Genomic DNA, 17,825 nt, shown 5'->3' with positions numbered 1-17,825 from the left:
TTTTTCATTATTTTATACATATTCTCCCAATAAATGTTTGTTGGAAGTTCGATGAGAAAAGCTCAAATGAAGAAACGTTATGGCCTGGACAGATGGATGGACGGACGGACACACACTCACACAAGCAATGATTGCAAAAACACATCTCCTGCTGTGCTAATGTGGGCGGAGAGTGGTGGAGGAGGGGGAGGGAGGGAGGGAGGGAAAAAGTGAGTGGGCTAATGAGTCATCACTCGATAACCATCAACTTACACAAAATAAGACTCAGTTTGTGTTGTTGCCTCAAGTACTAGATATTCATTCATTGGTTCATTCATTTCCAACATTGCGGTTTAATGTACAGTAATTGAACCATGTATACTTGTTTAGCAGCTATAATGATCAAAACAAAGATGTGCTTGAATGTGCCACTGAAAGGTTATTTTGATGCACTGAATTTGTTGATGTAAACAAAGGTGCAAGGTACACAAAGAGTCAAATAAAACACCTTAAACACAACCACCCACCGTGATGTGGGATAAGCAGGTGCTCCAAGTTATGCACCTGCTGAAGCAGTCCCTTTTTGGTACACTGAATACAAACTCAAACCTTAATGGAAGCTTGGATTTTTGCCAGGAGGTGCATGGCGGTAAACACAGCGTGATGTCGATTGCAAAGCTGCTTCTGCATTTGGAGAAATATTTCCCCATCACAGGCACCAATTTGCTGCCTCATTAAAATATTTAAGTGTTAAGTGTTAACTGTTAATCAGCAGTCCCTCAAAGACGTGACATTAGCACCCCATTTATTCCTTGGGTTAAGCATTAATAAATTTGCAGATTTCAGGGCTCGAATGTACTCCACATAGGTTAGTCAAGATTTATGAGGAACGGTTCTGGGAAGAGCTGGATGAAATTCATGATGCAATGGAGGGGTTGAGGGAGTCAGCGGGATATCAGCAAGTGCCGGAGCATTTTGGCGAGCAGTGGATTCCATGGGAAACCAAGGATGGAGGAGCAAGTTGCACGCAAGCCTTTCATCATCGTGGTCAATACATGGTTACAGAGCATGGTGCATGGAAGGGTATCCAGGGGCCTTGAAATGTGGAAACTGGTTTTGATGAGTCTAGGTACACACGTTCGGGTCTGATGGCCTGGATCTGTGTTGGAACATCAATTACAGGTTTGACAACAGTGACGATGAAATCTCAAATAACCACGGTGCACAATTGGATCTCCAAACTATCAAAAATGTAGCATGTAGTGATGTAGTAGAGTAGGGGCCAAGCCCATCTGGCTATGATTAGTATATCGCAAGGCTCTGTCTGATTATTGACAAAATCCTGAATATTTGGTAAAATGCGAATCGGTCCGATTTATATTTTTATATCATCACTAGTACACCCGCAGACTCCGGGAGGGGCAGTTAGCTAGCTAATTGGTAAGGGAGCACAACCCGAGCTTCTCCCTTTTAGTTTCGTATGAAACAGCATGAGCGAGTTTCAAAAGTTCGCTACGAAAAATGCCACGGTAGCGGCAGAAAGGGCCATGTTATTAACCCAACATTTGTGGGTTATATAGAGTACCGTAGATCTTCGCTCAGTTCTGTAAGTCAACCTTACTTCACGGATGTCAGGATTCCTCCAAATTTCTTCATTTAGTGTTATAAAGAGCATTAGCGACTGTTTAAAAAGCTAATCATACGTTTGTGGTTTATAATATTTTTACTTCCTGTCGAAGCCGTTGATCCGACAGAAACGCCATTATTACTACTGGTACCCGACTGCAAAGCCGCAATGAGCCGGCGAAGCCAAAGCCTCTTGCCACTATTTTACCCATCACTATGGCATCAGTAGGTTAGGTAGTTGGTAGTTGGTAGTAGGTAGTAGGTAGGTGTAGTAGGTAGGTGTAGTAGTAGGGAAGGGGGGAGGGGGGAGGGGAAGGGGGGAGGGGGGAGGGGAAGGGGAAGGGGGAGGGGAAGGGGAAGGGGGAGGGGGAGGGGAAGGGGGAGGGGGAGGGGAAGGGGGAGGGGGAGGGGAAGGGGGAGGGGGGAGGGGCCCTTCTTCCCCAGGGCACCCCCACACCCTCCCCTCCCCCCTTCCCCTCCCCCCCTTCCCCTCCCCCCCCTTCCCCTCCCCCCTTCCCCTCCCCCGTTCCCCTCCCCTCCTCTTCCCCATCCCCTCCTCCTCCCCCCATTCCCCCTGCTCCTCCCCCCTCCCCCCCGTTCCCCTCCCCTCCTCTTCCCCCTCCCCTCCTCCTCCCCCGCCCGGCAATGCCGGGTACTTCTGCTAGTTAACAATATGCGATTATCATTAATTTTGTTATTAAAAGCATCTTTGGAAAAACGCCACTCTAAATCATATTTGGAAATATACCACGATAAAGCCAATTTAACATTTATATACACCTCAACGTGCAACCCCATTGGTGGCAATGGCAGGCAAACTCGCTCAGGGGGAGAAAACTCCCTTGGGGAGGGGGGCAAATAAATGCGCTACAACCTTCATTGTGTAACCCTCGGTCATCCTGTCAAGTTTGGTTGAGATTGGATAAGTAACGACAGAATGTATTGGCATCAAAAATTCATCAGACAGACAGACACAAATGGCGTATTTTAGGATGATGATGAAGAAGCTTCGTGGCCTGGGGTCATGCTGGGTGGTTTTTCCTTCTCCCAGCAGTATTTTGTTCAGGAATTTTGAATTTGACCATTCTGCTGGCGAGGGCTCGGATACTCTTCGCGAAGGACACAGTGGCGTCTTTAACATCCACCAACGAGTGTGCGCACATCTAGTCTAGGCCACCTGTCAGCCTTTTACATCATTAATAGGTGAAATTAAAGTTAATTTGATGAGTTATGCTTTACCACATAATGAATAAATTATTCTGCAGCCAAACAAATTGAAAAAGCCAAAAAAAAAAAAAACGAGAATTGACAATGTGATGTGGAAAGTGACAAAAGCTTTTTTTATCTTAAAAAAAAATCAAAGGAGCAAACATTAAGTTCATTTGGAATGCAATGGATTCTATTCCCCCAAGGAACCAGTGAATTGCAGCCTTATCTCGGTCTGTCCATACAAAGAGACTGGTGGAAGCAAGTGATGAATTAATTCAGATTCCGTGCGGTCCCCTTACCTTCCTGTCGATGCAGGCCACAGAGCGACCGGCAAACCAAGATGTGACCCCTCTCCGCATGTTCACTTCGTCACTCAAGATGTCCTCCCAGCGACCATTTCGGTATTTAAAGAGCTTGTCAGCATAGCTCGCCATGCCTGAAACATCCAGGAAAGCTCGTCATGATCAATGTATGATACGCTTGATGAAAATGTACTTCATTTGGCTTTTACACCTTTTAAGGCAAACATTGTTTTAGCAACTGCCTCAAAAGGAGATTTGGAACAATGAAGGATCTTTGGGCTGTCAGATCAATGCCTTAACCAAAATCGTGTCTAACTCTCAAAATGAGGATGCCTGAAGTTGTTTCCAGGTGGAATAAAGTTTGAAACTTGCCACTAATTACCCCGTGCTCGCGAAGCGAAAAGCAGGGTTAGGCATTCATACGTATGTGTGTTACGTGTGCTGTGTCTACATTTAAAAAAATCATTTTCTCGGCAACCATTGGTAGGATGACATTAAATTTTACTGTAGGAGCGCCTCTGCCTGTAGATTTTTTTGCTGTTAATTATGACGTCATAGGTCACGTGGTACGGACGCCATCTTGGAAAATACACCTCTTTTTCTCCCAAAGCGCTCATGGAAATTTTTTTACTTGGCTCATTGTCAAGTACACCCCATGGGGAATAAGATTGGTTAATGATCATGTCCGTAGGTGCCTCCATTATGACGTCATAATTCGACAAGTACAGCGCTTGATCTGATCAGTATGAAAAAAAAAATTCCTCTGCAACTGTTAGTCTGATGAAAACGAAATTTTCAGAATATGAACGGCTCCTCCTATAGAATTGTTTTAATGATAATTATGACGTCATTGATCACGTGGTACAGGCGTCATCTTGGAAAAATCGAAAAAGGTTGCACCTCTATATCTCCGAAACCACTCCATGGAAAAAATTGAAATATGGCTCAATGTCAAGCACTCCCCTTGGGGGATAAGATATGTTAATGATGATGTCATCAGTACCGTAATAATGACGTCATAATTTGGCAAGTACAACACTTGATTGAATCAGTATGAATTTTTTTCTCTGCAATTCCTGGACCGATTGACACGAAATTTTCACCATAGGAACGCCTCCTCCTGCAGAATATTTTAATGATAATTATGATGTCATAGTTCAGCGGTAAAGGAGCCATCTTACAAAAACCGAAAAACTTTGCCCCTCTATATCTCCGATCCCGCTGCATGGCAAAAATTGAAACATGGCTCATTGTCAAGTACTCCCCATGGGGAATAAGATATGTCAATGATGATGTCATTGGTGCCTTCATTATGACGTCATAGGTGCCTTCATTATGACGTCATAAATTGACAGGGACAACGCTTTTAGTCTGATCATTTTGAAATTTATTGGGCGTGATCTACGCAACAATTATATTAGAGAATATAAATTTATGTCACGTGGTCTGGCAGCCATATTGGATCAAAGAAGAAAAAAAAACCTTCAAAAACAAAAGAGTTCACTCACACCAAGTTGACTGCGCAGGGTAAGTATTCTATGAATACCATCTAGTTAGTTTAAGTAAAACAACTCTTCCTGCAATGTCGCCATGTCCCAAGGGCACAGGAGATGCAAAAATGAGCAATGAGCAACACGTTTTCAGGAATTAACATTCTACTTCTGGTTAAAGCAGGACATTGAGACTTTTCTGGTACCAGTGACCATGCCCGAGCTTACAGGACAGCTGGCACAACATTTCCCCTGTGGAAATTAATCAGTCATAGCTGGGCCAGGTTTAAAAAGGCTCCAATGGTGCCTCGGCGCCAGGCCCACAGACAGAAGGGGTCCATAATGACAACAACAACAACAACATGCATTTTAAGGCCATTTTCCCTGCTAGAGCGGGGGTTAGCCTTGCGGTCCCCATGACAATCTTCTCCATTTTGCCCTATTTTCTGCATCTCTCCTTGTTAATCCCCTTGCCCGCATTTCTTCTTCCACCATCTTTAGCCAAGTCTTTCTCGGTCTTCCCCGTCCTCTACTTCCTTCTACATTAATTTCCATCACTCTTCTCAACCAGTCACTTTCATCCTTCCTCAACACATGACCAAACCATCTCAACCTGTTCCTCTTCACAGCATCAATCACAGGCAATATTCCCATCATCTTTCGCAATTCATCATTTGTGTTCCTCTCTCTCAACGATACTCCGCACATCCATCGAACCATTCGCATTTCCACCCTTTCCAGCCTTCGTTGCTGCTCTACGTTCATTACCCATGTCTCGCTCCCATAAATCATAACACTTCTCACACATGCAGCATACACCTTTCCCTTCAGCTTCAGCGACACTCTCCTCCTCATCAGCATGCCACTCAGTTCCCGAAACTTCTTCCATGCACATCTCACTCGAGCAACCGTTGCCGAGTCTGATCCACCTTCTCCATTCAGCATGTCTCCGAGGTAGCAAAATGTTTTCACACCTTCCAACTTCACGCCATCTCCAATATCCAACTCAACATTTCCTCCATCTGCAGCTCCCTCTGTGCACACCTTACATTTGAATGTAGCTGCCACACAGGTAAATGACCCTCTCAGACCACTACATTTTTGATGAACCCACTCAGCGCACATTGTACATTGAATTGAGTTCACGCCGACACCCTTCCTGCACACAGCACACGGCCACTTCCCAGCTCTTTCCACCTCACCACATGCTTTACCACTTGCCATCACCTTCGTCTTTCGGATATTCACCTTCAGACCTTTTGTCTCCATACATTCCTTCCACTTGTTCATCTTTTCCTTCAGTCCATCCATACTTTCCGCAATCAACACCAGATCATCTGCATACAACAACTCCCACGGTAAACCCTCCTTTACGTTCTGAGCCAGCACTTCCATCACAGCTACAAATAGTAGTGGACTTAGTACCGACCCCTGATGCACTCCCACCTTCACCTCAAACTCACCACTGTTCCCATCCTTCGTCCTTACAGCTGTGCGCGCTCTTTTGTACATTGCCATCACGACTCTGATCAACCATTCTTCCACTCCTAACTTCCTCAATGCCCATGTCAATACTTTGCGTGGGACCCTATCGAATGCTTTCTCCAGATCAACAAACCCAAAAAACAACTTCTTCCTCTTCTCCATGTACTTCTCCTGCAACTGCCTCACAAGGAAAAGCGCATCTGTCGTTCCTCTTCCTGGCATAAATCCAAACTGCACTTCGTCGATCTTCACTTTCTTCCTTATCCTCCTCTCCAACACCCTTTCCAATACCTTCATTCCATGCTCCAATAACTTTATCGCTCGGTACGAGCCACACTCCAGAGGGTCACCTTTCCCCTTGTATAGAGGGACGAGGGTACTCAGTTCCCAGTCTACTGGAATGCGGCCTTCTTTCACCATCAGATTACAGATCTCTGTCATTCTCTTCACACCCCAACTTCCTGCTGCCTTCAACATATCTACCACAAGTCCCGTCGGCCCTCCCGCCTTTCCACTCTTCATTGCTTTTATCGCTTCCTCAACTTCCTTCTCAGTTATCGTCTCTGCCGGTCCTAAAACTGGGTTACTCTCTATGTTGCCATCCCATTCATGCTCTGTATTCAACAGCATTTCCATATATCTTTTCCATCTTCCTTTAATTCCATCTGGGTCGACAACGATTTGTCCCACTTCATCCTTGAGCCTCGATTCAGTATACAAAAAAAAAAAACAAAAAAAAAAAACACCCCCATCACATCACACCTCTCTTTCGCTATGTGCTTTGCAATCCTGAATACTGCTTTCTGACCCTCTTCCAAATCAAAGCGTTCTCCGAACATTTTCCTACATGCCTCCTGCGCCTTTTCTACCTCTTTCTTTGCAGCCTTCCTGGCTGCCTTATAACTTTCATGCTCTGCTGTTTCTGCTCCCGTACCCTTCGCCTTCTGCCACTCCTTGAACTTCTTCCTCTTCTCGTCAATCCTCTTTCCAACTTCATCATCCCACCACCATGTTTCCGAGTGCCTCGGTGGTCCTTTTGTCCATCCACATACCTCACCAACGGCTCCCAACAGACTAGCTTTCATTGACATCCAACTACTTTCAAGCTCAACCACATCATCCTCTACCCTACTCAGCCTCTCTTTTAATGCCTCCCTTACTGTCACCTCTTTCAACCTCCACACCTTCATTCTTGGTTGGTACTTCACCCGCCGAGCTCTCCTCGCACCTTTCACCCTTATGTCGCAGACAACCAAGTGGTGCTGTGAAACATCCTCCTCCCCCGGGATCACCTTTGTGTCCCGGAGGTGCCCCCTATCTCGCCTACGCACCATCAGGTAGTCAACGGTTGTCGTCGACCCACCTGACGTGTATGTAACAAGCTTATTATCCTCTTTCTGGAACTGAGTATTACAAATCAACAAATCAGCTCCATCAGCAAACTCCAAAATCCTTTCACCTTCTCCATTTCTCACACCATATCCGTAACCCCCATGAACTCCCTCAAAACCGTCCATACTCCTTCCCACATGTCCATTTAGGTCTCCTCCTACCACAACAACTTCCTCATCTTTCACGTTTTCCATCAGCTTCTCTCTCGCACACCAGAACTTGTCCTTCTCTTCATCGCTTCGACCAACCTGCGGAGCATATCCCGAGATGACGTTCACCAAGAGCTTTCCAATCATCATTTTCACCATCATCAACCTATCACTCACTCTAGTCACACTCACCACACTGTCTACAAACTCCTCAGAAAACAGGGCACCAACACCATTCACGCCCTCCGGGCACCCTTGCCACACAAACTTGTATTTCTGTCCCTGCCTACCCTTCACCATTCTCACACCACTTCCCTTCCATCTCGTCTCTTGCACACAACATATGTCCACTCTTCTTCTGACCAATACTTCCACCACTTCTCCTGATCTCCCTGTCATTGTCCCTACATTCCATGTCCCAAACCTCAGAAACCGATCTCTACTTCGGGCGGCACCCTGCCAATATGTAGTGTAATTGTCATGGTTCTCTTTTTGAGGCAATGTTTTTATGGCCGGATGCCCTTCCTGACGCCAACCCTCTTAGTCGTCTCTTACGACACGCAGGGATACGGTGTACCTATTCTGACCAGGGTACACACTGGGAGACGTTTAAAACATGGAAATTCGGGGGGGGGGGGGGGAGGGGGCGTCAGCATCACGGCTGCGGTTTAAACATATTCCAACAATATCCAAACAGAACCATGAAAACCATGAAAAACAATCTGGGAAAAGTCTCCAAGCGAGAACGTGGATTTGAGAAGGAAGGAGCAGAGGCGGAAGAGAAACGAGATACAGGGGGCGGGGCACAAGTCGAGACGAGGAGGAGAGCGAACAAGCACGTGTCCGGGAGGAGAGAAAGAATCAATATAGAATTCTTTGTCTCGGGAGGTGAGGTGAGGGGGAGAAAATAAAATACAAGAAACAAGCAATACAGCGAAGGAAATAACCCAAACCGACAAAACACCGACGGGGGGAGGGAAGCCCCAAGTCACCAGGCCGCGCACGAGGTACGACCCAGAAAACGATTAACTACACACAAGTTTGTACGAATTACAAACCAACACCAACTAGAAACACACAATAACACGTACACAGCAAAATAACCAGTGGAAATTTGACAAAGACAAGAATGGGAAAACACTTAAACTTCGATGCCGTGGAGAGCTCGAAGTACGCTTCACTCGCCCGAGGAACCGGAAGTAGACACAAATCATATGGGTCCATAATGAGCAAGATAGATTTATTCTAAGTGTGCACATTGCAATACATTTCAATAAAGAATATGTATATAATTTAATCTCATGCTACTTCAAAAAAAACATACAATTTAAATTGAAAAAAACACTATCATTTTCTGTCATGTAGTGGGGCGGCTTAGCCCAAATATTCAAAAGAATTGTGCATTTTGTGATACAAGCACCAAATTTGGCACAAATGTACATTAATATGTTGCGAACATTTTCAGATATTGGGCCACTTGAAATTCCGTAATTTTTTTTTTCCAATATTTTCAAATTTCGTAATTTCAAATTTTTCGGGTGACACCGTCACAATTTCGGTCTTCGAGGCCGGCCGATAGGCAAAGTGTGACCGGAAGGGACGAGGTTCTCCTGACCACGTGGCCCTCGATCTGGGAAGCGAGAGGCGTTCCATTAGTGGACGCGCCCCTCACGCCCGACTTTTGGGCGGCCCCGGCAGGCCGTTTGTTTTGACGTTCCGTGACAGGCCCCGCACCCCCACCTCCGGGCCGACCGGAAGCTTGTGCTGAGTACATCATACCTGAACAACTCAGTGAGGCAGAACACAGCAGTGCACACCAGGGTGACCCCTTCAGTGCATAAACCAATTAACCTGTCCACTGCAGGGCATATAGAAATGAAGTTATTTTCTGCATATAATAATAATATAAGTTCAGTTCTATATAACAATTTCTGTTATCACCACTACCACTACAACTACCACTACTACAAGCTTTGTCTGGAATTTTGTGGACTAACAGACAAACAGACATACAGACAAGCTGGGATCAAAACATTACCTCCTTCCACCATTGAGTGTAGAGGTAAACATCATGGAAATTATATCATGCCCTAGATTTAATTCATGCTTACCCGTGTATTTGCTTCACTGGTTCACAAGGTCTTTTGCATACATGTAATTCAGACTCTCGTCTTCATTGCTGACCACACAATGTTCGCAACATATTAATGTACATTTGTGCCAAATTTGGTGCTTGTATCACAAAATGCACAATTCTTTTGAATATTTGGGCTAAGCCGCCCCACTATATCGGCCGGCCTCGAAGACCGAAATTGTGACGGTGTCACCCAAAAAATTTGAAATTACGAAATTTGAAAAAATTTGAAAAAAAAAATTACGGAATTTCAAGTGGCCCAATATCTGAAAATGTTCGCAACATATTAATGTACATTTGTGCCAAATTTGGTGCTTGTATCACAAAATGCACAACAGGTTTGCTATGCTGCTACACTAATGTGACGTCACCACACTGTTAATTGCATACAATTCCAGTTCCAGTACGGTAAGCTCGCGTTTTACATGTGTTCTGTTTGCGCGATTTTGTAGTGTGCGCCTGCCATTTATACCATTTTTAAATTTACGTTCATCAGCGATTGGAATTACATGACTCGAGTGCGTGAGTAACGCTGTGATTAAATTTTCGCATTGATCCACAGCATAAAAACTTGTTTGCGATAACATCCGGATTGCCTCCCCTGTCTCCCTCGCCTTCTCCTCTCTCCCTCACCTTCCCCTCTCGCCCTCGCCTCTCTCCCTCGCCTGCCCCTCTCTCCCTCACCTCCCCCTATCTCCCTCGCCTCCCCCTATCTCCCTCGCCTCCCCCTATCTCCCTCGCCTCCCCCTATCTCCCTCGCCTCCCCCTATCTCCCTCGCCACCCCCTATCTCCCTCGCCTCCCCCTATCTTCCTCGCCTCCCCCTATCTCCCTCGCCTTCTCCTCTCTCCCTCGCCTTCCCCTCTCTCCCTCGCCTTCCGCCCTCTCCCTCGCCTTCTCCTCTCTCCCTCGCCTTCCCCTCTCTCCTCTCCTTCCCCTCTCTCCCTCTCCTCTCTCCCTCGCCTTCCCCTCTCTCCCTTGCCTTCCCCTCTCTCCCTCGCCTTCTCCTCTCTCCCTCGCCTTCTCCTCTCTCCCTCGCCTTCTCCTCTCCCTCGCCTTCTCCTCTCTCCCTCACCTCCTCTCTCTCCCTTGCTTTCCCCTCTCTCCCTCGCCTTCCCCTCTCTCCCTCGCCTTCTCCTCTCTCCTCTCCTTCCCCTCTCTCTCTCCTCTCTCCCTCGCCTTCCCCTGTCCCCCTCGCCTTCGCCTCTCTCCCTCGCCTTCCCCTCTCTCCCTCGCCTTCTCCTCTCTCCCTCACCTCCCCTCTCTCCCTTGCCTTCCCCTCTCTCCCTTGCCTTCCCCTCTCTCCCTTGCCTTCCCCTCTCTCCCTCGCCTTCTCCTCTCTCCTCTCCTTCCCCTCTCTCTCTCTCCTCTCTCCCTCACCTTCCCCTCTCTCCCTCGCCTTCTCCTCTCTCCCTCGTCTTCCCCTCTCTCCCTCGCCTTCCCCTCTCTCCCTCGCCTTCTCCTCTCTCCCTCGCCTTCTCCTCTCTCCCTCACCTCTCCTCTCCTCCCCTCTCTCCCTTGCCTTCTCCTCTCTCCTTCACCTTCCCCTCTCTCCTCGCCTTCCCCTCTCTCCCTCGCCTTCCCCTCTCTCCTCTCCTTCCCCTCTCTCCCTCTCCTCTCCTTCCCCTCTCTCCCTCTCCTCTCTCCCTCGCCTTCCCCTCTCTCTCCCTCACCTTCCCCTCTCTCCCTCGCCTTCCCCTCTCTCCCTCGCCTTCTCCTCTCTCCCTCGCCTTCCCCTCTCTCCCTCGCCTTCCCCTCTCTCCCTCGCCTTCCCCTCTCTCCCTCGCCTTCCCCTCTCTCCCTCGCCTTCCCCTCTCTCCTCTCCTTCCCCTCTCTCCCTCTCCTCTCTCCCTCGCCTTCCCCTCTCTCTCCCTCACCTTCCCCTCTCTCCCTCGCCTTCCCCTCTCTCCCTCGCCTCCTCCTCTCTCCCTCTCCCCCCCCTCTCTCCCTCGCCTTCCCCTCTCTCCCTTGCCTTCCCCTCTCTCCCTCGCCTTCCCCTCTCTCCCTCACCTTCCCCTCTCTCCCTCGCCTCCTCTCTTCCTCACCTCTCCCTCTCCTCCTCGCCTCCCCTCTCTCTCTCGCCTTCCCCTCTCTACGTTTCCTCCCCTCTCTCCCTCACCTTCTCCTCTCTCTCTCTCGCCTTACTCCTCCCTCAGTTTCCAGAAACACTCCATGTTAGCGTCGTGCGTGTAGTGAAGTGTTTACCAATTTGCACATGAATTGTACCGCTGTAATAAGCATGACCATTGAAATCATGACTAGAAACCATTTGTGGAGTAGCAAGGTTAGTAGTGTGAGCAAAGGACAGGGGAAGGCCATGTCACTATTGAAGTATGTGGATGTTTTAGGATGGTATGAAAGAGGTGATCATACAGATGATAGGAGGACCAGGAAGTGATTGCTACATTCAAGGTTTATTATCTCTGAAGAATATTTGTAAATGTGGTGAAATCAACTGATAATGAGCAGATGGCTGTAAAGGCATTCTGGAAGGCCTTTACAATAAGGGATGCTCCATGTAATGTTGAGGAGTGTTGGAGGGAAGTCATCCGTTACTGTATGAATGGTGTATGGGGGAAACTTTGCCCTCAATTTGTTCACAGCTTAAAGGGTTTCAGAGTGAATAATGATATGTTCAAAATCACGACATAACATCGTCGGAGTGGCCAAGACTGTCGGCTTCGATGAGGTGGAGGAGGGTGATGTAGAGGGGTTGTTGGATTCATACCGGGATGAGCTCTCAAATGAGGACCTTCTACTGCTGGAGAAAGAACCCCAGGTGGATCTTAAACATTGTAATTTAAATGAAATAAACCACTAATAGTAAAAATAGGCCAATAAGATGAGGACTGAGGCAGCACACCCTAACCTCTGCATCTTACATTATTTATTATGGGGAAATTTTAGTTTTAGTTTACACATTTTTCATTTAAACCACTATTTTCAAGAACACAACTATGGCGTAAATCAAGAGGTTGCTGCACCAGATACGCAGATTTTCTTTTTTGCAATGGTCTCCCAAACGGGGGCCCATAAATTTGTTTTGCGCCAAGCCCAAAAAAGGTTAATCCGGCCCTGCTCATAGGTTTTGCCAATTATGGAGGTGTAATCATAGAAACGTCATCGTCTGACAGGTAGACAGGTGCACAGGTAGAAACACTTATATTTTGAGCTTTCAAGAGTACGAGTTCAATTCTCGACCTGACTATAAATATTGGCGGATTGGAGTTTTGCAGGTAGTCTCAGAGATGGATGTTAAACTGGGTATCCCATCTGCTAGCATCAGTTAATGGATGTTAAAAATCCCAGAAGTTCATTCATAAGGAGGAGGCGAGTTATCGCTGGCATCCTGAACCAATTGCAAATTCTTGCCAAAAATCAGCTCCATTTGAAGGTCAGGCCTGGCAAGCCAGTTTGGGAAAGGCCAAACTTGGGCCAAACTTCCCTCTTTTCCAGCCCCACAAGGAGAGATTAATTGTGGCTGTTAAATTAGTTGTAGTAGTAGTAGTAGTGGTCGTAATAGTAGTCGTAGTAGTATCAGTAATAGTAGCGGTAGTAGTAGTAGTAGGGGTAGTAGTAGTAGTAGTAATAGTAGTCGTAGTAGTAATAGTAATAGTAGTAGTTGTAGTAGTTGTAGTAGTAGTAGTAGTAGTAGTAGTGCTTTTGTTGGAAAGGCTATAGAGATTTGCGTTCAGAGCTCATGCAAGCTCAGGCAAACATATGTTCCCAGTTTAATGTCGCTCAATTCCTCATCTCTGCAAGTCCGCAGTGAACCGCAGTAGACAAGGTAGAGCATTTTAAAGAAAAAGCACTACCGAGACAGATGGGGAGTTAAAAAAACACCAAAAACCCAAAATGACACCTTTATACAAATAATAACAAAGTACCTTGTGGGGAAACACTACAAAGTGCATTATTTACTATCCAGACTTCTATAAAACTCCCGATAGATCGGGAATATTGTGCCACCTTAAACTCCGAAGTGATTCGTGAACGCAACAAAGTTCCCAGGCATACAAAACTACACTGCACGACATTGCTTTCAATCTTGCACTTTCTACTTTTATATATTGCAAGTTTTGCAGATGCCAAAATAAAGTTACGCGGTTGAAGACGCGGACATTGCAGATATATGTGATAAATGGTTTCTGCTTGTCCGCAGAAGCAACATCCATGAGGAGTATTTGTAAAGTGTTGCAGGAGAACTCCAGAACTTAGTGCCCCGTGAAGCAGCCCCCAACTTAGGTCCCCAACCACCTTGGATGGACGGGCAAGGGAGGCAGAAGAACCTCACGCCATGGAGTGTCCATGAGATTTGCTAACGCAACAAAGTGGAATGAGTGGATTACTCGTGCATATATTTCCTTCTTTGATGTATCACAGAAGGGCACCCCAGCCATGCCAGGGACCTTGCTCATATTATGCGGAGGTAGCGCAAGGAAAATATCGCATCCATGTGGTTTCATTGTGAAAGCCATGGAAGTAGGAGGGCAAACCTGCATAGCTTCCTCACCTTCGTAAGGATTCTCCAGGTAATCCAGGCAATCAGGAGGCAGTGAATTTTTGAACTATTGGAGTATCCTAAAAGGAACTCTTCTTGTCTGCAGGTCTATCTTTGCTGCAAGTTCCTCAGGTGAGAGAATGCCATTCTTCCCATCCTTAAGGAAATCGCCCACTGTAGATACAGTATACTTTTCAACAAGAGTTTTCTCCTTACACTGATGGAAGCTAGCATTGGGGCTTGTAGTAGAGGGTTCAAGAAAAGTGGCTCTTCCAGCAGGTCTTTCCCTGGGTGGGGACCATTTGTTCTGGTCATTTCAATTGCATACCAGGCCTTCAGCATTTCCTGATAAAAAGAAGGCAATGGGTCGCTGGAAATGTTTTTGCAGTTGATACTGAAAATTTGCCTTTTATATCCTAGGCTGAGCACTTTACTGAAAAAGTACGATGCCAACATGCACCATTGTGGTGTTGGGTTCGCATAAAGGTATCTTTTAATTGCCTGCAGCCTGAAGGTGTAAAAGTGGCTTTGGAGGCAGGGAAAGCCCTGTCCACCTTCAGCAAGAGGCATGCTCAGGATTCCCAAAGATACCCAATGCTTTCCATTCCAAAAGCAGTCCACCAACTTCCTTTGCATCTTAGCCAGAAACCAATCAGGAACACTTATGCAAGAAAGCCTGAACAACAGTTTGGGAAGGACAAATTGTTTCAGTAAAATAGCTCTACCATGTAAAGGTAGGATTCTTAATAATCCATTCCAATCTCTCAGCTTCACCTGCATTTTTACCTTCGCAAAAGCGGAAGGTTATGTTTTGATCGCTGTGTATTTATTTGTATGTCTGTGTGTGTGTGTGTATGTTATTCGCATAACTCAAAAAGTATTCAACCGAATTGCATGAAATTTGGTGGGATGATTGGTTATTATACGGGACACATTTGATTAGATTTTGGGAGCAATCGGGTCAAAGGTCAAGGTCAAGGTCACGAAAGGTCAAAATCGTATTTTTGTTGTTCTGTTCCCTACACTCCCATGCCAAGTACAGAACAGTAGCTGCGGCGAAGGTATGCGCTCTACCGAGTGCCCGTTCTAGTTCCTTCTAGAGTGCTCCAATTGCGAGTTGATGAGCCATAACGAGAGATTGACAAATAGACCCCCAAATGTTTGAGTTCCTGGTGACTCCATGTTAATTGCTGAAACAGCATCGGGAGTTCGCCAATCTGCATTGTTCCAACCAGTAGTCCAGAGCTCTCCTGCCAATTTATTTGAGCAGATTATGCTGCCGGGTAGATTTGCTGACAGTCATAAACTGTTTGCATGTCTCTTGCACTTCCCGCAAACACGAGAACATCATCAGCATAAGCAGAAAGAAAGAAGGGACTATTACAGTCTGGTACCATGATGCCAGTTAACCTTCGCCTCATTAGACAGAGAAAAGGCTCAATACACAAGGAATATAGCTGGCCAGACAGAGGACATCCTTGCCTTATTCCACTCTCAAAAGGAAGAGGTGCGAGTAATAAACCATTCACTTTAATGAGGCACTCTGCAGAAGTGTAGAGTGTCGGAAGCATACCGACATATCTCCTCCCTAACCCGAAGGATAGCAAGGTCTCAATGAGGTAGTCATGGTTCACTCGGTCAAATGCTTTCTCCTGATCTAAAGAGAGGAACCCAATTCGAGTTTTAATCATGTCCGCATAGTGTATCAAGTCCCTGACCAGATATATATTATCATATATTGTTCTGCCAGGGACAGCATATGACTGGTCAGAGACCACTAATTTTGTCAGCACAGGTCCCAGACGATTTGACAACACTTTTGCCATTATTTTGTAGTCCACGCATAACAGAGACACCGGACGATAGTTTTTCATGTCTCTCAAGTCTCCCTCCTTAGGAATCAAAGCAAAGGTTGCTCGACGCCAAGACTGTGGCATTTGGCGTGCATTACATGCTTCGTGGGCTACGCTTAGGTAGTCATGTCCAATCAGATCCCAGACTTTTTTGTAGAACTCGCAAAATAGGCCATCAATTCCAGGGGACTTATCTACCGACAGACTCCGTAGAGCAGCCGTAAATTCCTCCAGAGTAAAAGGAGCGTCTAGTTGTTCTCGATCCTCCGGAGCAGCCACTGGGAGGCTATTCCACAAAGTGCCACAAGCATTAGCGTCCACACTTTTCCCCAAGTGCAACTGTGCATAAAAGGCTCGAATTCGTTCATGAACACTTTTGCAATTATCAAGCACCGAGCCATCTTCAGCCAGAACACTGCATATAGTGTTAGCTCGACCCTTGCGTTTTTCCAAAGCTTTAATATAGCTCAGGGATTATTCCTCTTCAAATAGTAGCTGCAACCGTGAGCGCACATACGCTCCACGGGCCTTCATACTGCTACACACTTTCAGGGTGTTCTTTTTTTCTTCATACCTTTGCAATTCAGCAGGGGTAACTGTTGTCAGACGACGCTCGAGATGCAACAGCTCCTCTTCGAGCCTCCATATCTCCATCCCAACTGTTTTGCTCATTCCTTATGAGTACTCCTGGCACAACAATTTCAGCCGCACCTTCCCCACATCCCACCAGAGTCCAAGCGAGCAGAAATCTCCTTTTCTGTTTCTCCACACCTGCCAAAAGTTATGAAATGCTGAAAGAAAACCTTCATCGTGAACTAAGGCATTGTTGAAGTGCCAGAGACCAGTACCACGCCTTGTCTCAGCAAGAGAAAGCTTTATCCAGACAAGATTATGATCCGTAAAATGTGAGAATTTGATACCGCAGTCACTGATATTCCTGCACCAACGATAAGACAGATAGATTCTGTCTTGTCGGGATTGCGAGATATGGCCACCCCTGATGCCAGTGTATGTAAATGACATTTCTGTGGGGTGCTGTACACGCCAAATGTCTCTCAGGTTTAGCTGCATTATTGTTTCTTGTAAAGCTTTCGCAGACGGAGCATGCGGCTCTTGACCCACGCGATCGAGTGAGGGATTGAGAGTGCAGTTAAAGTCACTTCCAATAATTGCGAATTCTTCGTCAGGTAAAGCATAAATCTTCGCATGTGGTCAAAGAAACGCACTCTCCCAGCTCCAACACATGGCGCATAAACGTTCACGAGATTAATAACAACATCCTCAAACCGTATTTTCACATGTAACAAACGGCCTAAACTGACCTCATTTATCACAAGTGTATTGGCCTTTAAGGATGATGAAAAGAGGATAGCCACCCCACAGGACGTATCTGTTAAGTGACTAAAATATGCCGATCCTTGCCATCGACTTCTCCATCTGAGAGCATCAAGCTGAGTTGTGTGGGTCTCTTGTAGAAACACCACTCCAAGTTTCTCCTTCAAACAGAGGGACAATACTTGATGCACCCGAAATGCATTTTTACATCCGTTGACGTTCAATGATCCAAGAAGAAAACCTATTGCGGTCATCATGAAAATCAAAATTCTTTGCTTTCACAAAGTAGAAAACCCAACCTAAGTCATTTCATTCTTAGATCCATAGATTAACAGTTGTGAAAGAAACTTCCTGACTCAGACTTGTTCAGC

General features: G+C 46.2%; 1 protein-coding gene across 1 annotated transcript in view; it reads right to left on the bottom strand.

The window, feature by feature from the left end:
* The window catches only part of LOC137433879 (cartilage acidic protein 1), a 354,284-nt gene that overhangs the window by 158,817 nt on the left and 177,642 nt on the right, over positions 1 to 17,825 (bottom strand). The window contains exon 4 of the mRNA XM_068126319.2: positions 3,114 to 3,250. Coding sequence (XP_067982420.2) covers positions 3,114 to 3,250 — 137 coding nt within the window. The remainder of the gene's footprint in view (positions 1 to 3,113; positions 3,251 to 17,825) is intronic.

Source organism: Myxine glutinosa, chromosome 10 (genome assembly GCF_964187855.1).
Source record: "Myxine glutinosa chromosome 10, kmMyxGlut1.1, whole genome shotgun sequence".
In the NCBI taxonomy this organism is placed as follows: Eukaryota; Metazoa; Chordata; class Myxini; order Myxiniformes; family Myxinidae; genus Myxine; species Myxine glutinosa.
The sequence above is the reverse complement of the archived record's forward strand: the minus strand, read 5'-3'. Positions and strand labels throughout refer to the sequence as shown.